Genomic DNA, 24,405 nt, shown 5'->3' on the forward strand with positions numbered 1-24,405 from the left:
CATCATCCCTCACACTAGCGACGTCCCCACCCAAGCCCACATATCTTGGCTGTCCGAACGATATCACGAACCTGAAAGGGTTCTCAAATTCACGGCTTCATCTCCGTCTCGTCTCGTGTCTCGCGGACACAAAGCCGTCCGAATTTCTTCCCGGCATGGCCCTGAACCCCCAACTGGTGGTCTCACGCCGCCACAAGTTAATCTCGCGATTTGTGTCCGGCTGAGCCCACCACTTTGAGGGCCCTGAATGATCATTGTGTGCGTGCGTGTGATCTTTAGAAGCCTTGGGATACATGCGTAGTGGGTTCACTTGAGAGACACACTGATTCAGGAGGCAACACAATTTATTCTACAACCACCACGGGGTAACTACACAAACGGGTCAGGTCAGTCGGCACACTGCCTGACCCACGATGCCGAGCACGAAGAGCGAAGAGAAGACGGAGCACGGCGGGTTCCATTCCAGCAGACAGCCCCGACGCAGCTCCGGGACCTCCCTTTTATGCCCCTCAGCGTGGCCCCGCTCCACCCTCGGACACGCCCCCATCCAAAACCTACTAGAAGGAGAAAGAACCTACTAGAAGGTTCTGGATCGCCTTCCACGTGTCCCCTGCCTGGCTCCGCCCTCGGCCACGCCCCCTTCTGGAACTCACTAGAAGGTTCTGGGCCCTACAACGCGTGTCCCCTCTGTCACCTTTGGCCTACATCCCATCACGTGCCCCTGCCGGCCAATCGGGCTACTACGTCCTCAATTGCCCCCTACTCTGCCAGCCCCAGATACCTCTTCCATGACATCATATACTCTGCTGGCAGAGGGCTACTATACCCACTATTCCTCTCTTTTTCGGTAGATGGTGCTAGGCACCGTAGGGACCCATTATATGTCACTACACATGTTTAAAGTGTGTCACGGAGTGCGCAGTCATGGGAGTCGTTTGACCATACTTCACCACGCTGGTTGGTGAACGGGGGTGGTGGGGGGGGGTATGGGAGTGGGCGGGAGTGGGGGCTTCCAGGATCGGTTCAGATATCACTCGCCACTGATGTTAGTCGTGATCGGGAACCAACCTCAGGCCACCGGGCTCGCAGCGCACTGCACTAACCATTGTCCCACCGCTCCACCCCCTTTCCTATAGGCACAGCTATTGGTCGTTTCTAAAAAAAATACAAATACCGGTCTATAAAACAGAGGAGGGTTGGAGAAGTCTCGTGGGAGCTGTAGTATAGGAGGCGTGCGAGTGGATTGATAAAGACGGACACCGGGAGAGAGGAGGCCCGGCCGCCAAAGACAGAATTCGAACTCGCAAATGCACGCGAAATAAAAAAAGAGCCATAGGGCTCACTAGGGGATGGGCGCATTTTCAAAGCCAATTAGCCAGAGTGCCGCAAAGCAGCCTTGCAATGTCAATTAGCTTATGGCATCTGGCACAGGCTGTGTCGGGCGTTTCCGTACTGCGGCGGTGCTGCACACGGAGATTCTTTTGAAAACCAGCCAAGCCCAGCCTCGACTATGGGCACTGTAACATCCCGTCACTGAACAGCATCCCGCCGTGCCAGCACGCACCGTGGATATTGCAAACTCACCGCCGCGCTGTGCCGATGAGCCCGAAGGAGGGGGACGCTCGCGTGAGAAGCGATCGGGTGGCCTTAAGCGGTCGGGAGACGCAGGGGGCTGCAAGGGCTGAGGGCCTGGGTTTGAATTCAAGTTTCAGCTGCACCGTGATTAAGCTGGGTTCTGAAGGGGAGCGAGTTGACGATCTCAGTCCGGTCACCGATGAATGCACAAAATAACAATCATATTCAATTTGGTTCCGCGCGGTACTCGGTTTGGATAAATGATGGTGCACAAAATAAAATAATAAATCGGTTCGACTGCCATCTGGTGAACCGTACTCTGTGGCATTTTTGAAGGGGTCTCAGACGCAGCTCAGTGATATCCGCTTCCGCGGGGCCGTTGCTCAAATCGCGAAAAAAAAGGGGTTTCAATGCCCCGTGAGAGATCCGAATTTGATTCCTCGTCTCACGACGCGACGCCGACAAGCACAGCGAGGATAAACGTTTGGGGAAGGAGTTGAACAATGAGCACGAGGACGAAAGCCTAGTACCAGACATTTGCGAGCGTCACCATGCCGATGTATATATATATAGCCACGCTCCCAGATGTGGAACGCCACTTGACTTTGCTTTTAACCAGGCCCCTTGCTGTGGGATTAGCCGTGTCAATGTTCATAGGAGGAGAGCTTCCTTCATTGAATACCGATGGGGAAAAGCGGAATAATGACTACAGATACGCGAATACGATCGGTTCCAGATAAGGAGATTTAATTAATGTTATTGTAATTAATATATATTTTAATTAGTATGCCTGCTCAACCAGGGAAGCCTTACTATTTTTTCAGCATTGGGATCCTCTTGACAATACCACTTCCATCGTACGCGGGGTTTTATTTTTAGCTGTGGGAGGAAATTTGGAGAATGCGGAGGAAACCCATGCGAAACAGGTAGAGAATAAATTTTGATTTAATGCTTTCGTGACTGCAGGGATTCATATTCTTGGTTCTTTCGGTAAAGTCACGTAGAAGGGAAATAATAAAAGAAAACAAATATAAAACAATAAAAATTCTCACGACGTTTCGACTGCAACACAAGCAATCATCATCAGGTGTGAAATCCACAGCAAGAAAATGTTCTTGCTGTGCAACGTTGGATAGATCATGAAAATGTTCTTGCTGTGGATTTCACACCTGATGATGATTGCTTGTGTTGCAGTCGAAACGTCGTGAGAATTTTTATTGTTTTATATTTGTATTATTTTATTATTTCCCTTCTACGTGACTTTACAGAATAGGTAAATAGACACATTTTACACAGAAAGGCGCCTCAGTTGGGAATCGAACCCAGGTCCCTTCCTACTGCGAGGCACAAGTGTCACCACTGCGCGTGCGAGTCGTGGTAAAAACAAAGCGGTCACTGCTCTAAACGTACGGCGCGAATGAATTTCAACAATGATACAAATTGTAAGCGCACGTCTTGCCTCTGCATTTCAGCACAAGTCGATGACTGCATTGCATCCTCCTCCTCCTCCTCCAGCTGCTGCCCGTGCTCGTGGTCAGGGTAGTGTTTGTGTCGGGGCTGAACCACAAAGACGATAACGCAATGAACAGGCGAGCTACAACGCCATCTGTCAACAGGTGGTGGCCACATCATAGACGCACATCAGCTCCACAACACCGCGCACGTGACCGTATGTTAACAGCATTGGCGTGCGATTTAAAATGTCATCATCATCATCAGCCATAATCTATCCACCGTTGCATGAAAGCCTCTCCAAGCTTTCGCCATCTTTGCGCATCTGCGGCCGTCTAGAACGCTCTTCCTTCCGATATTAGGAAGCCACTGGAGCTATGCACTTTGAAATCTAGATTGTAAACTCATTTCTTGAGAACTGCTATTTGTGTTTAGTGTGTTGTCTACGTACTGTGACAAAGAAGTTCAACTTACGCACATCTCTCATGGTCTTGTGATTCAACGATACACGGAGTGACGGCACACGAGCCGATTTCATCGCTCCATCTGCCTCTCGTCGAAAGTGTTCACTCCTTTAGCCGTCACTCCGTCGTTAGTCTCGACCACCGGCCATCATTTAATCATGTACAACCCTTTGTCAATGAATTGATGAGTGGAGGCTTCCCCGTGCCTTGTCACCATGGGGGTTTGTCTGACCATACTTCATCATGCTGTTTTAGGGTATTTGGATGCCATAAATATCCACGTGATAAGCCACTTCATTGGGATATCATGTGTGGCCAGGTTACTTGTGAAAAAGAGCTATATAGCTCAGTGGGCCTTTCCTGCTAAAATAAAAAAAATGGTTTCGTTTAGATAAAAATTAAGAAAATGCTCAGTTTTTGTCGGTGTGTGTGGGTTCGTGAAGGAACAGATTCCGATTTTACACCACACTGAATATTGGGACGGGGGGCGAAGAGAACTGTGGGGGCGGGGGGACGGGGCGGCGGGGGGGCGAAGACAAAAGGGGGGGGGGGGACGGGGGGTGTGGCCTTGCATTTGACAAAGCAACGCGACCACTCCCAGAAGCCTCCCATCCTCGCGATGAATGCGGAGCAATTTGTAAGATAAAAAAAGCAAAATTCAGCACAAAAAAAGGAAGCCAGCTCAGCAGATTCCTCCACCCCCACCACCACATCGCTGTCTTTGTCCGGCCCCCACAGTGCAATTGTAGCAGAGGGATTCGTCGGAAAAGCACGCGTACGATGATTTAAGTCATTTACCGGGGAAGAAGAGAGGGAGAGAAAAACCGATGCGCGTTTTGCGCAGCGGCGCAACCGCTTGGCGACTGAAACGTGTAGAGACGACGTTGAGAAGAACGGAGAAAAAAACAACCCCAAGAAGGCAGCACAACGGAAGGCGAAATATGTCACCGTGTTTTGTGTCCGCAGCACGTGTGGATAAGAGGTTATTATACTGGTAGGAACCTCCTGGTTACACTAGCCCACAGGGGATTATTGTGTCCGTCGTGCAGGGAGGGGCTGGGTGGAGAGGGAGGGGCTGGGTTGGGAGGGGCTGGGTGGGGAGGGTGGGGCTGGGTGGGGAGAGGAGGGTGGCGAGGGTGAGGAGGGGCTGGGTGGGGAGGGGCTGGGTGGGGAGGGTGGGGCTGGGTGGGGGGGGGCTGGGTGGGGGGGGCTGGGTGGGGAGGGGCTGGTCACCCCGTGGTGCCCTTATAAACTCAACGTTTAACCTACTCACGCGGGCTTCTGCCCGCCCTCACAGTCGGCCATATTTGCGGAATACACCACGCCGCCGTTGACCCTGGCCATTGACCGAGCGACCCAACGTTCCTACCAGCTCCCTCCGCAGGAATGTGTTTATAGCGCCGTAAGTTTCCATAGTCAGCTTGCGAGTATTAACTTGGATTTGCGATGTCACTGCATTCCATCCATCACCAGCGAGGATTGTTAAATATCTTTATAAAACCATTAAGTAGATTAATGGCAGAATGGAAATGTAAGTTTGCCTTTTAGCTTAATTGCCTAATGCCCGAGGAAATTGACGATGGCAAAGACTTGCTCACACGTGGTGGGAGGGAAGGTCGGTTGTGAGTGGTGGGGCGGTGATTAGCGAACCGTGCGAGTAACTCGGCCACCCGAGTTCGACTCCTGAGCATGGCCAACATCAGTCGCGACCGATATCGGATCGTGGTCCCGGACAATCCACGACTTTTCTAACCCACGCCGCTGTTCCAGATTGTTTGAAGTATGGGGGGAGGAGGGGGGGCTCTATCCAGTAATAGACTGGCAAAGAGGATTTTAATTATTTCAAAAAACATTTCTCATATAACTGGAATTGTGAGAATATTAACGGCAAGGAGCTGCAAAGGGTTGTTGCCATGCACACCCTTCAATAGAGCAGGTGTCGTCTGATTTCTAGTGGAGCTTTACTGCCCTCTGCTGACCTCATGAACATTCCCAGAATTTGGAACTCCCAGAGCCAGAGATGTCCAGCGGAGTGCGGCGTTCTTCATCGCAAGGTCCCCGCGGGTCACTGGCGACCCCTGGTGGCCCTTCGTGCGGCCCCCGACAATACACGAGTGACACCACCACCCCATCATATACTCTTTTGTTCTTTCGGTAAAGTCACGTAGGTAGAAACAAAATAAAATAATTGTTTTGGTTCTACCGACGTGACTTTACCGAAAGAACCAAAGAGTATGGATTCCTGCAGTCACGAAAGCTTCAAATCAAGATATTACCACCCCATCATCATCATCGAGCTGTCAAACCCCCAATGGTTTTCAAATGTGTGGCAGCCCTCACAGACTGCTGATGTCTTATCGGCGAAAGTGCACCATCCCCCCCCTCTGAAAATCAGCGAAGAACAATGACTTAGTGAGTTTACTACCATGCAGCCACGTGACCCCAAGCATTTGTCCGAAAACAGTGTTTTTAATAATCATTCGTAACAGCAATATTATAAACGCCAATTATTTCCACAAAACTACTACGCACCGAGTCTGAAGACTCTTCGTGAGGAGGGCAACCGGCCACACATTTAGGATGTTTGGTTCATGGTCACTCACCCTCCTTTGTGTGCCGCGCAGGCCTTCATAGATGCTCGCTAACAGCACTTGCCCCAATAGCCTGTTACAGGACATATGGGGGATCTTTGTCTTTTTTGTGATAGGTTTAAGGGTGAAGCGGTGGCACCGCTAGTATCAGTGGCGAATTATATCAAAACTGACACTGCCCTCTCCTAGATTTGAAGCTCTCGTGACTGCCAGTTGCTGAAAGAGCAGAGGGCAGTATACTCTTAGGTTTTTTCGGTAAAGTCACGTAGGTAAAAAATAAAATAAATAATAAATATAAATAAAATAATCATCACGGAGACTTGTGTTGCCTCCGAAACGTCGTGATTTATTATTTTATTTCTATTACTTTTTATTACGTTTTTACCTACGTGACTTTACCAGAAAAAAACCTAAGAATATACTGCCCTCTGCTCTTTCAGCAACTCGCACTCAACAGTGTGGTGAAGAATGGCAAAACAAAACAAGACCCCCTTGATCAATCGAGATGGTGAGGGGGAAAACCTTCATCCATTGGTGGGCGGATTGAGAATATCTAGAGGTGGCTTCATGTGGGAATCTGGAGAGAACTCAGCACCGCGCTGCTGTATACAAGCGGGTGGCATTCTGCCGTATTAGACTCGATTTTTTAAAGTTTAACACGTAGGCGACCAATATTATTCATAATCAACGTTTTTGGCTTAGATCGCGTTACTTATACATTTGTCGTAACCCTCCACCACCCGACACGGCCAATCAGCAAAAAAGTGTCACGTTGACAAAAGACAAATAGTTCACTGCTTTAGCCCACCGGTGTGTTGAAGCGTGAAACCACAACATTTACAGTTTTTTTTAATACGACGTTTCGCTGGTAATTGCATCCAGCATCATCGGGCAATTCGCCACCATTCTGGCGAATTGCCCGATGATGCTAACGCGATCTAACCCAAAAACGTTGATTATGAATATATTTTTTAAGTTTGCTTATTTACCCATGAGTCTCACGACTCTTTTTAAGAAAGGTCCTGCCAAATCACAAGTATATTTTTTGGTATTCGCGCCGATATTGTAGTGCAATGATCTAGGTGCGCATGTACTCATGAATAGGCTCCCTGTGTTCGTGGATGCGAGACATTTGATGGGTGCCCCTCGTAATCGATTCTTTTAAAGCATCACGTTGGCACCAAACGAGTGAGATGAGAGGGGGAGAGGTAGGAGAGTGTGTGGAGGGGAGTACAGTGAGATGAGGGTGGATAGGTAGGCAAGGGTTAGCCATTAAATCTTCATTTGAAATCTCTGGTCTGCATAAGTGTAACTCAACAGAGAGTTGGCTCTTGTTCACGACGTCCACGCAGCATCACACACGTGCCTACATTGCGTGAACCAAAAGCTCACCGACGAGTTACGGAGAGCACAAAATCAGGCCGAGGCTGTCGGCGAAATTGATTATGATAACTTCCTTTCAATATAACGTACTCTGTCGTATTGTTCGATCGCACGCACACAAATGTGTGCGCGTGAGAGTGAATGAGTCGATGCCAGAAGTAAATCAAATCTCATGCAAGGGGATTACGATCAATATATTTGTAATCAGACCAGAGAGGCTATTGCGACAAATCTCTTTGGGCAACGGTAGACATTTTTTTAAATCTAAAAACACAAAAAAATACAAAGTTGCACACACAAGCAAAAAAAACCCCATAATCATTTGTATGCTTCAAAAAACGATTTAAAACATCTAATATATGTCATATCTTGCAACAGGCACAATTGGCATTTGTAACATTGCGCTGGTCATAATGCAGGCCCTGTGCTGCTGCATATTGGAGCCCAGGGTTGGTGGATCAGGTGAAGATGGAACCATGCTGTATGTGATATACCCAACCTGTTGGCGTTGTATAACGCAGTACATCAAGTAGCTTTAGAACAGATATACCATTCCTTCATTCTCTTCTATTTCATTTTTATCTTTCAGTTGTGCGTTCCCTCCGGTCACTCCCACACACAAAGAGAGAGAGAAAAAAACATTACACTATGTAACACGACTTTTGTTCCTGGGTAGTAAGTGTTATTTTCGAATTGCTTATGCCTCAAAAGTATATAAAATTGATATTATTCCCCTCAAACTTTGGTTTTGTGACCACGACTTCACGTGAAGGAGTGACACAAACGCACACGTTTTCTCATTGAAAATAGGTAAAGTTCAAAATATCACTGTCCTGGTCACAAAAGCAAAGTTTGTGGGGAATAATAGCAATTTTCTGTACTTTTGAGGCATAAGCATAACACGTAGGCTTTCGCGACCAATATTGTTCATAATCAACGATTTTTGGGTTTAGATCGCGTTATTTATAAATGTGTCGTAACCCTCCACCACCCGACACGGCCAATCAGTAAAAAAGTGTCACGTTGACAAAAGACAAATAGTTCACTGCTTTAGCCCACCGGTGTGTTGAAGCGTGAAACCACAACATTTACAATTTGAGCAATTACCAGCGAAACGTCGTACTCAAATTGTAAATGTTGTGGTTTCACGCTTCAACACACCGGTGGGCTAAAGCAGTGAACTATTTGTCTTTTGTCAACGTGACACTTTTTTTACTGATTGGCCGTGTCGGGTGGTGGAGGGTTACGACACATTTATAAATAACGCGATCTAAACCCAAAAATCGTTGATTATGAGGCATAAGCATATTCACATCTTTTACGAAAAGTTAAACTCAACGTTTGGATTACGATCAGTTCCCTCGGGACACTGAACACCAGAATGAGCGAATTAATAGGCGCACCATAACCACGGATATGGACGATGGGAATGAATAGGGTTTGGAGCTGAGGATAAGGCAGAAGTCGCAATCGGGTACCCGATACCCGGCTACACGTGCCCGGTCGGGTACGGGTACCCGTTTGCGACCCTGGTGCGGCCGGGTACGGGTAGGCCGTGAGTCACTGGTGAGTCACCGTTTGTCACTCATTTCCCAACGTCTTGTCTCTTCTCACAATTCAAGTTCCTAGAATCAACCCACCTGCGCCTGCAACATGGCTTCATCTCAGAGGTCGCAATCGGGTACCCGTACCCTACCCGATACCCGGCCGGGTACGGGTAGCCGGGTATCGGGTAGGGTACGGGTACCCGTTTGCGATCCTGGTGCGGCCGGGTACGGGTAAGGAATCAAAACCCGTTTGCGACCTCTGGGATAAGGCTACGGCTAACGATTGACCGTCACACTGCTTCTCATCCAGACAGTATTGTGCACTCCAGTGCAGTGGTAGCCTCACTAAGTGGCCCTCATTTACCCAGCATCGGACTATGTTGGTGCTGAAAGCACCACGGCTGGGATGTGAACTTATGAACCCTTAAACATGGGAGCCCTGTTGCTCTTCAAATCAGCCACATTACATCACGTTTGTCAAAAATAACTGAATAGAGTTGCATTTCACGCAACACTGTTACACACAGTTGTGGGTAGCAAAATAAAAAAAATCCTTCCAGCCATTCTGAATCCACCGACGGACGGAAGCCTTTCTGTTGTTCTGTCACGAGTTTGTTGTTTGTTTGTTTAACCATACTTCACCACGCTGGTCAGTTGCATGCTGAAGGGGGCTGTTCCAGGACCGCGTCTGATATCGCTCATGAGTGATGTTAGCCGTAGACAAATGAATCAAACTCGGGTGGCCGGGTTCGCAGCACAGCGCGATAACCACCGCACCACTGCTCCACCACAACCGTAGGTCGGAAGGGGCTGCCGCTCCTTCTCTTGCGCCGCTTTCTCGAGTTTGTCTAGTTTCGTCGTTCTTCTTCTCCCCGCACCGCCGCTTCGCACGGTTGGAAACGCCCGGTGTGAAAGAAGTTCAACGGACGTACATCTCCCACGGCCTCGTGACTCAACGATCCACCGAGTGACGGCACGCAAGCCGACTTCATCGCTCCATATGCCTCTCGTCGAAAGTGTTCACTCCTTTAGCCGTCACTCCGTCTTTAGTCTCGACCACCGGCCATCATTTAATCATGTACAGCCCTTTGTCTATGCATTGCCGAGTGGAGGCTTCCCCGTGCCTTGTCACCATGGGGGTTTGTCTCACCATACTTCACCATGCTGTTGAAGAGTATTTGGCTGTGATACATTTCCACATGATAAGCCACTCCATTGGGCTATCATTTGTGTCAGCCAGGTCACTTCTGAAAAAGAGCTACTGCATAGCTCAGTGGGCTTTACCCGCTAACATAAAACACAAACTGTTCAACACGTGCACACGTACACACAAGATGGAGGTGTCAATAATGAGAAGGCTGCGAAGTCACCACGAACCGGGCTCTGGGCTGTGTCCAAGGCCACGCTGCCTCACTGGGATAATCTCGTGACCGCTGCACAGACTTCAAATCAAAAAGTCGCGGCCGCTCCACCACCACCACCATCACGCGCACGTTCACTCTTCGCAATGTTTCCGCCAAACTCTTGTTTGAAATTTTCGGACATTAAGTTCGGCAAAATACAAACAAGGCACCATGTGTGTTTATCTACAATAACGTAAAAATGCAATTTGCTCAAAATAATTACGCGTTTGTAAAATTCCAATAATTTATCGAGTGCAACGGCACGCTCGCGATTTAATGTGCGCTTCGTGCCACTTTTAAAGGTTGTTTGCTCACGTTTAAATGAAATTGGATGTTTTAAATGACCGTGGCAAATTGGAGTGTTGGCTGAGAGAGTGAGCACAACGACAAATACTCCCCGTATAGCCTTAACAGATTGTCAGGGCGATGTTGTTAGCGAGCACCTATTAAGGGTGGGACAGTACAAGAGGGGGTGTTGGCTGACCAGCACCATGCCGGACCGCCTTTGTCTCCCCAGTGGCGATGTTTACACACCACACCAGGTACTCATTTGAGGCTGAGTCGACCTACGGGAGGCCCAGGACCAGTTCAGATATTCATCACTGGCGTTGGCCGTGAGCGGGAATCGAACTCGCACCACCACTTCCAACAAACATCCCCCCTACAGCCGTAACAGACTCTTGGGGCAAGTGCTGTTTGCGAGCACCTCTGAAGGCAGGCACGGCACACGAGTGGGTGGCCAGCTTCACGCCCGGCCGCCTTTGTCTCCCCATTCGATATGTTTACACACCGCACCAGGCTCCCCGCAGCACGCTCAGAATCAGCCATCGTCACTTAAGTGCCGTGCCGTGTATTTGTGCCGGTTTGCACGCTCGTGCGTGCCCAATCGCGTTCTTTGCCCTTCTCACTCCTTGCCACCCTCCACTGGCATAACCTTCCCTTCTACATGAAGGAGTCACCCTCCTCAACCTCTTTACATTCCTCTCTTCAAGCCTCAACTCTCCTTTACTGCCCATTCGCTTCCTCTTCCCTCCCCTCGCCCCTCCACTCCTTCCCGTCTCTCCCCGATCGCCCTTTCGTGATCCCTAACTACCCTCCATCGCTGTGACTCATTCCTCAATCCGTGTAGCACGCTCCTGTCCACGACATCATTCCATTCTGTCACCGTTTTGTAAGCTACGTCAAGCGCCTTGAGTGAAGGTGCTCTATTATCAATTAGATTACACGAAGCGGTGGTGCGGTTGATCTCACTTCGCTACGATCACCTTGAACCAGATTGCATCCCTGGCCGTGACGCACAACACCGGTGACGATTTACAACAATGCGAAAATTAGTAAGGGGCCGTCCATAAATGACGTCACGCAATTTTGGACTATTTTTGACCCCCCCCCTTCGTCACACGGCGTCACAAAAAGTCAGACCCCCCCTCAAAAATGACGTCACAAAGCTCTGCCCCCCCGCCCCCAAAAAACATGCTTCAAATCGCTTTAAACTATTGTCATTGTAGTGCGTATTTAATGTGGCGCTGCACTCTGATGTTGTAGGAGAAAACATTTATTAAAACGTTTATTTAATTAAGTAGAACGCGTTGTCTATATTTATTTAAAGTTGCGCATTTTGATGTGACGTCACATTTCTAACCCCCCCCCCCTCGTCACAAATGTCTGACCCCTCCCCCCCCCCCAGGTGCGTGACGTAATTTATGGACGGCCCCTAAAGGAAAAAAAACATCGTCCTTAAATTATTGAGGAAAGCCTCACTCGAGTTTCAAGACTCTTTCTTGAGGGCGGGGGCCCGGGGGTGGGGGGGGGGTCCTGCCACTGGGTGTTTGGCCAACTCCATTGCTGACGAAGAAGAGAGTTTATCTTCGCGCGGGAGGATGAGGATACCGGGGAGAACCCGGCCCCGGGGGGGGGGGGGGGGTGGGGAAGACCCCACGCACACGAGGGGATGAACACCCAGCAGCTCCGCACAGGTAGAAGAGTCAATCCACAAGAGGCAATGCATTGCACGATCGGTGTGTGGACTGAACCCAATGCTGTTACCGCCTGGCTACCTTGACTACAACCAGGCCCAAACCCTTGCTCGGCTTTAGAGGTCTGACGGGATGAGACTCGTCCAGGTGTGAATTGGTTGAGCCTTTTCAAGGTTAATTCGGCCAAAATTGAACACCGGATGCAGCGTTATGTTAAAATCTGCGAGGGAGAGACAAAGGCGGCCAGGTGGGCATGGTGTTGGCCATACCACCTCCAACTGGGCTGGACGAACTCTAATAAGTGTTCATTAAAAGGACCCCTTCCATAGTCTACAAGGTTATCCTGGGGGTCTTTTATGTCGATGTGTGCAGTGCATGTGTCTGGACGTACACGCGTGTGTGTATTTGTGTATGTGTGTGTATATGTGTTTGTGTGTATATATGTGTTTGTGTATGTGTGTGTATATGTGTTTGTGTATACATGTGTGTTCATGCCGGTTGTGGGAAGCGGTGGCTTAGTGGTTAGCGCACTGTACTACGAAACCGGCGACCTGAGCGATTTGCAGCCATGGCTAATATCGGTTGTGAGTAATATGCGGGCCAGTCCCGGGTCTCCCCTGAGGTTGCCTTAAATTATTACCTGGCATGGTGTGTAAACATCAGCACTGGGGGGGGGGTAGGGGGGGAGACAAAGGCGACCGGGCGTGGGCATGGTGACACCACCTCGTCGCGCGCCACGCCGGCCTTCCAATAGGTGCTCGCTAACTCCACCTGGCCCAGGATTCTGTTAAAGGGGCGGGCGAGTTGGGATCTTTGTCTTTTTTGTGCTCAATGTTTGCGCCGTGATCGTCGCTTCTCTCCACCCAATTAAAAGCCCATTTTTAATGGGCATTTTAATTGGCTAGAATACCCGGGGAGGGCATGCCGCGGGTCAAATAAGCGTGGTTACAGAAGAGAGAAAACAGACAAATTAAATGACAGCAGCAGCAGGTGTGACTCGCTCCTGCGCATTTCGTCCCACTCATTGCGAGCCTCCCACACGAAAAAAAGAATATTACACAGCGGGCAAACGTCGCGATGACATGACAGGACCTTAGCGGGTTTGCCTGCTGCCTAACGGAGAGTTTGGGCGCGGAACGACGAAATCGAAAGAGCGTCGGCGTTGGGGGTTCCCCTTGCAGTCGCTCTCCATCACGGACGTGACCTCGGGATGTGCGTGGCGGTGTTGGGGCCGCGTGCGTCCCTTTGAGCGGTGCGGTCGCTGCGCACAAGAGGACCGAGGGCGGAGGTCGCGACGACTTTCGTGACATCGAAAGGCACGACCCGCAAACACACGCAAGCGACCCACGTTACTCGTGCCCCTGGCCGTTTAATCTTGGTCCATGCGATGCGAGTTCGACCTCTGACCCCCTCCATCACGGGCAGAGGTCGGCGACCTGCGGCTCCGGGAGCCGCATGTGGCTCTTTAAGGAGCGTTTTGTGACCGGTAGTTTAACACGTGGCAGGAGGCTTTCGTGACCAATATCATCCGTAATATCGGAGGTTTTTCAGGTTAGACCGCGTAAATGTGTGTCGTTAAACCCGCCACCACCCGACACAGCCAATTTGATTTGCCACGTAAAGAGAACGTGGCCAATTCGTTACTAGTACAGCACACCGGTGTGTTGGAGAGCAAATCCACAACATTTACAATCTGAGCACGGCGTTTCGCCAGTGATTACAACATGCATCATCAGGTGGACAGGCTTTCCATGACCGTTATTTATTCAGGACCGTTTCGTAATTCACAGTGCATTGTCGCTCTTGAAAACGAGTTTTTTTTTAACCGAATTCGAAAAAAAAGTCTCTTGTTATTTTGATTGCCCGACCCCTGACCATCGGTTTGCAATGATCAGAAAGACAAACGGCATTAATAGTTTTATTATTATTACTACTACGCTTGTTTACCCAGGAAATGCACATTGAGTCTCAAAGACTTTTCAAAGTCGGGGGCGATGTCGCTGCTGCTGCGTGTAATCCAAATTGAATAGTTTGCAGGTAATTTTTCATCATTGGGATGTTTGGCCAATACCAGTTATATATACACCTCGTGTTATTTAACTATGGGAGGGAAACCGGAGAACCCAGAGTAAACTGTTGCAGAATAGGGAGAGAAAATACAAACTCCACACGAAAGTCAGGTGCTTGAGTCAGGAATCGAACACTCAGGCCCTTCTTGCTGTGAGGCACAAGTGTGGCCCGCAAAGGCGAGACGTTAACTACCTCGCCCGGTCTACAGGAGGTCGTGGGTGTGATACGAAACGCTGACGATGCCTGCTGTATATTTGGAGTTTGCGTGTCTCTCTCTCTCTCCCCGTGATGAGATGTTAACTACCTCGCCTGGTATACAGGAGGTCGTGGGTTTGATCCCAACCCGGACGCCTGTATATATTTGCAATTTGCATGTCTCTCTCCCCATTTGTGGCCAGGTCGCTTCTGAAAATGAGCTATATAGCTCAGTGGGCCCTACCTGGTCAAATAAAAATAGTTTTATAGAGTCGCAATGAAAAAAAATGTCAGTCAACGCATCAATGCGTCGTTGCGTCGTTGCATGCCCATCCGGGAGAGCTCGGGACGGAGCCGTCCGTCAGTCGTAGGTGACTCGCACGCACAGCGTCTCCTCGTTGTCCCCCTCCGCGTTGTTGATGAAGATGAGGATGGACTCCGTTCCCCGCGCCGCGCCCAGCACAAAGCGCAGGCCGATGCTGTACTCCCCTCGCGCGGCGACCTGAGGCCGATCGCACCAGCAGCATCAGCAAGCATCAGCAACATCAGCAACATCAGCAGTAACAGCAGCACATACAGCAGCAGCGTCGTCAGCAGTAACAACAGCAGTAACAGCAGCAGATACAGCAACATCAGCAGTAACAACAGCAGCACCACCAACATTACCAGCAACAACACCACCATCACCAACAGCAGCAACAGTTTCGCCATCAACAGCAACAGGATGACAGACAACGCCACCATTGTCAGCGAAAACTAGCATCACCATCAAAGACGGTGACATCACCTACATCCGTCACGGATCTCCACAACAATGTGGGTTGCCAACTCCGAGGTGCAACGCAACCCCGGGACATATCGTGGGGAAAAGAATATCGCAGAGCGGAAGCGAGAGGGGCTCACGTACACGTGACCGCATTGTCCTGAGTGGTGCATTATTATGCAAATGGACAAAAAAATATATAAAAGACCCTTGATGTCCCTTCCTGGGAGAACACAGATTTCCTAGGACAGCAGCTATACCTCCTGGGGACAACCCAGCCAGGTGGCCAACTTAATAATGAGACAGGCTACCTTCGGCTGTCAGAGCGGAGTGATGTGCACCGATCTAAGCCTGTACTTTCGCCACGAAATTACCACTCGGTTTATGAATTGCACACATGTACGTATGGTGTGTTGAACTTCTTTCGCACCGTACGTAGCCAACCGCGCTAATTGGGGGGGGGGGGGGGGCGCGGGGGAAGGACAACAAACTGAACGCAAAAAGCAGTTCTAAAATAAATGAGCTTGTCAATCTATACGATTGAAAAGTGCATAGCTCCAGTGGCTTCCTAATGACGGAAGAGCGTTCCAGACGGCCGCAGAAGCGCATCTGAAAGCGCGCGATGCGGTTACCGTCTTTGTTCGATGCCCTTTAAATATACCACAGGCCTCAACACACCTATGCTACGTCCCAAGAGTTGGAAACCGTGCTTTATTACCACGATATTCTCCGTGGATGGGATAACGCTTTGTCTCCGTTACATTGAACGACTACCCCTTCTCAACATGTCTCAATGGGAAAGTGGGCTCGCCGCTTGGCCAAAGCATCTTTGCCGAAATGTTGATTCCCATTAAACCCTTTCCCATTCCGATGACACACGTGCACATCATCGGAAGTGAAAGACCTCACGGGAGGGTGCGTGGCCCAGCTTGGCGCCAGCTGTAATAGAGTGCAGGTCGTGTCACGACTCTTCTCTGCGGCGAGTACTGCCCCCCCCCCTGCATCCTAAAAGGATGTTATTAATCAGCTTAACTCAGCTTAACTCCCCCCCCCTGCATCCCTCCTCCCTGGCTCCTCCCCCCCTCTTACCCTATATAATCGCTTGTCACAAATAGCTCTCTCTACTCACTACAGTAATTTTGCTGTGGCTGTTCCACCCGATGACGGAAGCTTGTGTTGCCTCCGAAACGTCGTGATTTAATTGAGTTATTTTCATTTTTTTCTTATTTTTCATCTACGTGACTTTACCGAAAGAACCAAAGAGTATGAGTACAATGTCTTTAAATAAAAAGCGGCGCTACGCCTTTCAAAAATAAAATTTACGCTGAACCAATATGGGAACTATCTTGCCAGTATCAAAAACACGAGGATAGGTTTTACCCTTTCTGGCAATAAAACAGTTGTGTTAAGATGTTAAAACACAAACCTTTTGCAAGGACTCCTGTCTGCATTAGCCACACATACTTGCGGTGAACATGCAAACAAAATACACGCTCTGGTAATGTATGCATTGCCTTTGAAACTGATTGGTCCACACCAGAGACTGTCTTTTTTTATGGCCTAAACTCAAACAGTGTTAGACCAAAGAACGCCAAAGGGTGAACAGCACAAAGACAATGCCACTATCAGGGCATTCATAGCTCGGGCCAAGCAGCTACAATATGGCACCTTGTGCTGTGATTAATGCAGACAGGATTCCTTGCAAAAGGTTTCTGTTTGGTGTTTTAACATCTTAACACAACTGTTTTATTGCCAAAAAGGGTAAAAAAAACCTATTCTTATACAACGCTGAGCCGCTCGCACGGTCCGAGATTCAGCGGTGAACGGGGCCCGCCCACCCTGCAACTTGCAGGAGTCTTGGAACGGAAGGGAAAGGGTTAATTGCTGCGCCGCAAGGACCGACACAGCGCGCGCGTAGGCACTGCGAAACAAGGTGCGCTTGTGTGACGCGCCTCGAAGATGTCCTCCTTGAAGACCACGAGGTCGGGCCGGCTGGCCTGCAGCTCTAGCTTGCGGGCCTCCCCGTAGGGGTTGGTGTACTTGATGCGCTTGCTGGATCCCTTGACGCCGTCTGCCGGCAAGCGGAACTCAAACTCCTGTCGGGGGGAGGGGGAAAGAGAAATTAAATATACTTTTTCGTTTTAATACCAAGTTTTTTTTTTTAATCAGGTAAGGCCCCACTGAGCTGTACAGTTCTTTTTCCTCAAAGCGACCTGGCTATCACAAATAATATGTTAACAAAGTAGCCTATCGTCGTGTGGAAAAATGTATAGCAGCGGCCAAATATTCTGAACGCATGATGTTGATTCTAAATGTGGGGGGGGGGAAACCCGGAGGAACCGGTGAAAAATCCTCCTCAACCACGGGGAGAGAGAGAGACCACCCGCAAACTCCCAAATATACAGCCGGCGTCAGGAGTCGGGATCGAACTCGCGACCTCCTGTATACCAGGCGAGGTAGTTAACATCTCCTAGCCACCGTGGCGCCGAGGGCTGGGGGACTCTTCACCTGCCTGCCTACTCTCTTTTTCAAATTGGTTTTAGATTTCAAAGTTGAATGCATTTTGTTTAGCGAGTGAATACTGTCCTGCGGAACGTTATATAACCTGGAATTATTATTATTATTAAAGGGGCCTGAGTGATCAACCACAAAAGGTGCCGTCGATGGTAGTTTTCTCTGTTAATGGACTTAATTGGCGAATTGTCTTCGCCCAAATTGGAACCTTTTCTGTTGCAATGCATTTAAAATTCCCCCCCCCCACCAGGTTTCCCTCGAACGAGAGACTTTTGGTGTAAAACAGGGCTGTTATCCGGTCCTATTGAGTGATTCAATAGCAGCATAAACATTGTGACCCACTCCTATTGGACATCTGCAAAAAATACCTCAATAGCTAATGGGATTCCTCCAGTATAAACATTATATTGATGTAAATGTTTTCCCCCCGCAAAGAATACGTGCTTAGAAAACTTAGTAGGGGATTTGTGTTAAATCTTATTATCATTTAAAACGCTTCTGATTGACTGCTCATGAACATCATTAAATACTAATTTAATCCGTGCAGTTTGAACACGAAAAAAGTTTCCTCAACTGAATGGAAATACAATTGCACATCGTTAAGTCAATGTTATCAATTTAATTGAACCAAATCAACTGATGTTATTGACTGAAAAACGGTGCCCTTGACTTGTTTGTGGCTCTGTTTGTTTACAATAATCAATGATTAATAATTAAACATAGATCAAAGACTTTCACGTCCCCCCCCCACCACCGCTTCGTGGCTTTTGGGGTAGAAGTTGTGGCATAAGCACACTCCAAGCGCAGGTTGCGGTATGCTCACGTGCTTTCATTCAGGTCAGAATCAGAATATTCTTAGGTTTTTTCGGTAAAGTCATGTAGGTAAAAAATCAAAATGAATAAAAGTAAAATAAAAATAAAATAAAAATCACGACGTTTCGGAGGCAACACAAGCTTCCGTCTTCAGGTAGAACCGTCACAGCATGATAGCTGTACTTGATACAGCAATCGTGCTGTGACGGTTCCACCTGAAGACGGAAGCTTGTGTTGCCTCCGAAACGTCGTAATTTTTATTTTTATTTTACTTTTAGTAATTTTTATTTTTTACCTACGTGACTTTACCGAAAAACCTAAGAATATTAATCCTTGCAGTCACGAAAGCTTCAAATCTAGAACAGAATCAGAATATTTAATTTATACTGGAGGAATCCGATGAGCTATTAATCTCTTGTCCAATAGGGACACGTGCTACGAAGGTTACAACAACAATTACACAAACATGACAGTAGTGCAACGTACAAGAAGGCTAAACAAATCACCCAAACACATGAAAATAAAACTAAACCATCCCCATCCTACCAGGCAAAGCTCACGGAGTGTGCTTATATCAGACGCTGCCTTTTCCCTTCCCCCCACCGCCACCACCAACGTAATGTAAGGGCGTGTCGCTTATATATCGGAGCCATGTTTATCCAAGGCGTGCTTATATCCAGCGAATTACACCACCACTGTCTTTTGTGGGCCCGTCAGGACCCCAATCACTGAATGTAATGCCAGCAGATGGCGACACGACACATGCCTTGTGTGGTCTGGGCGATTCGGTGGTAACAGCCACGGAAGGGGGTGGGGACTTGTGCTCTCACGCCCCATGTGCCTCGCTCTTATTGACGTGCTCACGATAAAGCCGGACGTAAAACATTGCATCAGAAAGAACGCCCATTACTTCCAGCCCATCTCCATCCATTTCAATCAAAAAAACACAAACGAAATGTCTTTTTTTTCATCTCGTTGCAAAATTATCAGAAAGAAACAGCGGCATAATTGGCACTAATCATCATCATCAACCGCACAATCCTGCGAAAGTGGAAACAGCGGAAGCAGAAACAATAATATTTGGTCGTAACCGGGCAACCGCGAATTGAAAGCATCCCACATTTTGTTGCGTCTGCTTCACGGCTCGTACATCGTCTGCGGTGATAGTGTCTCCCCGTTGAAGACGCGCAAACGGGGCAGGGATAACGTCTGTTGGTGGGCAGTGAGTTGGTGGCTCGTGAGCTGGTCGGAGAAATTCCATTTTCCCATGGCTGCGGCTACTCTCTGCATGAGACAGCTGCTGCTGCTGACCTCCATCTAATCTAAATGGTAGGCATTGTTATAGACCCCTGCGATGATTGGCTGACGTGACACCCCCCCCCCCCCCCCCCGATCAAAATCTGAATTCTCAACAGTGCCACCCAGCCACATTCGATGGGATTCCACAACGGTTGAAACGAAAGGCTACGGGCAACCATGCATATTTCACCCATGTATATTTCACCTATGCATATTTCACCCATGCATATTTCAGCTGAAAATAAGTTGCGTTTGAAAACGACTACCCTGCAATTGAAAATATACAATAGGATCACTTTCTGGGCAACTCCTTTTCTTTAAAATCTGAGAGAGAGAGCTAAGGGGATCCACTGCTGCTAATGTTCGCTTTTAATATATATTTGTCAGCTACTTAGCAGCGCTGCAAATGACAGTGATGGCGAGGTCTACGCCCGTGCTTGTGCGCCGCGATTGAGTCTTCTTTGTTTCTGACATCCGCGTACCGATATAAATACGCAGACAAACACATTCCTGCGGAGGGAGCTTGTAGGAACGTTGGGCTGCTCGGTCAATGGCTAGGGTCAAAGGCGGCGTGGTGTATTCCGCAAATATGGCCGACTGTGAGGGCGGGCACAAGCCGGCGTGATTAGGTTATAACGTTGAGTTTTATAAGGGCACCACGGGGTGACCAGCCCCTCCCCACCCAGCCCCACCCTCCCCACCCAGCCCATCCCCACCCAGCCCCTCCCCACCCTCCCCACCCCACCCTCCCCACTCAGCCCCTCCCCACCCTCCCCACCCAGCCCCTCCCTGCACGACGGACGGACGGACACAATAATCCCCTGTGGGCTGGTGTAACCAGGAGGTTCCTACCAGTATAAATCTCCTATACGTAGCCGTTTCTCGTAATGAGGGCTCGTGATGCCCATGTTTGAGCACTGAGCCGAATACTTTATATCCTCAAAGAGTAAAAAGATTATATGCCTCCTGCACATATCTACCGCTCCAGATAAGAACAAATAAAAAGTATTCCTAACACAACCCAGCAGAGGTCGCGCGACCTTCTGGGAAGTGTAAAATTTCAGCAGCATTGTTTCAAGATAAGGACATTCTCTGGACCGGCTTCGATTACACAGTGTCTCATCAGCAGAGCCAGACTCGCTTGATTCATTGCTGGTAAACTTCCGATTTGACAGGCAAGGACTCTCCCTTTACGACATGGACTGTAACGGATCAGACACACGCAGCGATTCAGATGTTCATATTTGCGGTTACGATTCGATTCGAAGGCAATTTATTTTCGCTCTCCTCGTTGCCACGTCATTTGTTCTCTTTTCATGCTTTTTGCTTTCCCATTCGTAGACTTGTCCTTGCTCCATTAGTAAAAATCAGAGGTCACAATCGGGTACCCGATACCCGTACCCTACCCGATACCCGGCTACCAGTACCCGGCCGGGTACGGGTACAGGTACCCGTTTGCGACCCTGGTGCGGCCGGGTATGGGTAGACCGTGAGTCACTGGTGAGTAACCGTTTGTCACTCATTTCCCAACGTCTTGTCTCTTCTCACAATTCAAGTTCCTAGAATCAACCCACCCGCGCCTGCAACATGGCTTCATCCCAGAGGTCGCAATCGGGTACCCGATACCCGGCTACCCGTACCCGGCCGGGTATCGGGTAGGGTACGGTTACGTACGGTTACCCGTACCCTACCTGTACCCTACCCGGCCGGGTACGGGTACCCGTTTGCGACCCTGGTGCGGCCGGGTACAGGTACGGGTAAGGAATCAAAACCCGTTTGCGACCTCTGGTCCAAATCAAGAAAATTCTGCATATATAATTTGCACATCATGTGCATGAATTGTGAATCGTTCAATGCACGGTTCTTTGCATGGAAGTAAACACAATTGTTATTTTTAGTTTTAATCAATGAATCGATGCACGGTGATATTGCCACTCCCTTACACTATTGTACCTTACGACCCATCTACTTTCTCCACTCGAGACAAACACTGCCAAAACATTTTACAACAGCGCTTCAGATGCCCTTTCGGGTTGCAGCGCATGTTGCTGTTGTAAATTGTTGTTTGGTGCGACGTCCCGACGTTTTACTCCACGAAATAAGCAGACAAATAGGAACTGAAGAAGCTCCCAGCACGCGGAGAGAAACGTCGGACATCGTGCCGAACGACCACGCAGTACGACCCACCAATACGACCAGCGACAACCCACGCAGCGGTATTTTGCAACAGTGACGCCAAAATGAAAACCATTTCCTGTCGGCGGCACAGTGGTGGCGAATGCATTAATGTAACAAGATGGTAATTATTTAAATCCTGTAATCAGTCATTTGCTGGGACATAAGGAAGCTCAATTCCCAGGAGGGTTGGTGGGAAGCAGGGCTTAGGGAGGCAGCTTGAATGAGTAGATGCCCTCTCCAACCCCAGTGTGATGGTGGTGGTGCCGGTGCCGGTATTGGTGGTGGTGGGGGTGCAGCAGCAACGGCAGCACAAATACTTGACCCAGTGATAAATTGTTGCAGCAGCAATACGATTTGTATGAACTGCAGCAGCAATAGCAGTTGCAGGTAAGGCGACAGAAGCAGGGACAGCAATGTTTCCAGCAGCCGAGATAACGGGAGTAATATTGGCACAGTGGCGGTTCCAATGGGGGAGGGGGGGGTGGGGAAAGCAGGGGTAAGGGTGATGCCCCCCCGGCTCCCCATGATACCGTGAAAATGTATATTTAATTGCTATTTATCAAATAAAATATATTGACTGTTTGTATTTGAAACTAATGTTGGGCCCTATTGAAAAAGCTTTCAATTTCAGGCTTGACTACCCCCTTGGGAAAGCAACACTTGCGGCAACTGTCACGGCAAACAACAGCAGCTGAACGAAAATAGCAGTGACAACAGCATCAAAGGAAGCTTCAGAAACATCGCTTCCGGCGGCTGTCCGCAACGATGGCAGCAATCGGGAGGGTGGCAAGTGCCGTGTCATGCTAGCACCGTGGCCGCACCCTGGAGATGACGGGCGGCGAGCAGGAGACGCACACGAGCCAGCAGTTGAGCATGGCGAGCGACTCCGTGTCGACGGCGCTTAGCAGGTGGCTCCGGGTACCGGCGGAGAGCGGGCGCACGCGGAGAGAGACCTCGTGCACCGAGTCCGGCTGCAGCGTGAACTCGTCCCGCGGAGATACCTGGAGGGAGCGTGGGGGGGGGCGGAGAGGGGGAAGGCAGTGGCCGGATGGTCGAAGTCAGACTCAACGATTTAAACTGAACTAAACTTCTTGGTTCTTTCGGTAAAGTCACGTAGAAGGGAAATAATAAAATAATAAAAATTCAACATAATAAAATAATTCTCACGACGTTTCGGCCACAATGCAAGCAGCCGTCCTCAGGTGAAGACGCTGTCTTTCCGACAGACCTGTTCTTCACCTGAGGACGGCTGCTTGCGCTGTGGCCGAAACGTCGTGAGAATTATTTTATTATGTTTAATTTTTATTATTTTATTATTTCCCTTCTACGTGACTTTACCGAAAAAACCAAGAAGATGAATCCCTGCAGTCACGAAAGCTTTAAATCTAAACTGAACTAAACTTTTTTTTTTTCATCGGGTAAGGTCCCACTGAGCTATACAGCTGTTTTTTTTTCAGAAACGGCCTGGCCACAAATGACAGCTCAACGAAGTGGCTTGTGATCACATGCAAATTTATAGCGGCAGCCAAATACTCTGAACGCGTGACGTTGATTCTAAATGTGGAGGGGAAAACCGGAGGACCCGGAGAAAAATGTACACGACCACGGGGGGAACATGCAAACTCCAAATATAAAGGCGTCAGGGTTGGGATCGTACCCACGACCTCCTGCATACCTGGTGAGGTAATTCACATCTTGCCATGGAGAGAGAGAGAGAGAGAGACACGCAAAGTCCAAATATACAGCAGGCATCGTCAGGGTTGGGATCAAACCCACGACCTCCTGTATATCAGGCGAGGTAGTTAACATCGCACCTTATTTATCTGGGCAGTGCTGGCTATTCACGTGACCTGTAATCCAGCACTGTGGAGGTAAGGAGGGATGGTGGATCACCAGATGTGATTCGCGGACACCCAAAATCGCGGATAGCAAGTTCGTAAATAACGAGGGGATCCTGTAATGACAAAGGGATGTAAATGATCACAATTATTAATGAATGTCAAAACAGCGGTGTGTCGATGTTGACATTTTCGCTTCCCCCCCACGCGTTATGTGACTTAAATTGAGCATAAGAATATAAGAATAGGTTTTACCCTTTCTGGCAATAAAACAGGCGGTGTTAAGATGTAAAAACACCAAACAGAAACCTTTTGTATTGAGGCCAGCCAAGTGATGTCACGGG

General features: G+C 48.9%; 1 protein-coding gene across 2 annotated transcripts in view; it reads right to left on the reverse strand.

Annotated features, from left to right (window-relative positions):
• Positions 1 to 14,134: 14,134 nt before the first annotated feature.
• The window catches only part of NPHP4 (nephrocystin 4), a 284,183-nt gene continuing 273,912 nt past the window's right edge, over positions 14,135 to 24,405 (reverse strand). For both annotated transcript variants that reach the window (XM_078611468.1, XM_078611467.1), the window contains exons 26-28: positions 23,045 to 23,224; positions 17,372 to 17,515; positions 14,135 to 15,158 (exon numbers count right to left, since the gene is read on the reverse strand). In XM_078611468.1, coding sequence (XP_078467594.1) covers positions 15,018 to 15,158; positions 17,372 to 17,515; positions 23,045 to 23,224 — 465 coding nt within the window. In that variant the 3' untranslated portion in view covers positions 14,135 to 15,017. The remainder of the gene's footprint in view (positions 15,159 to 17,371; positions 17,516 to 23,044; positions 23,225 to 24,405) is intronic.

Source organism: Lampetra planeri, chromosome 36 (genome assembly GCF_965212315.1).
Source record: "Lampetra planeri chromosome 36, kcLamPlan1.2.h2, whole genome shotgun sequence".
Lineage (NCBI taxonomy): Eukaryota > Metazoa > Chordata > Hyperoartia > Petromyzontiformes > Petromyzontidae > Lampetra > Lampetra planeri.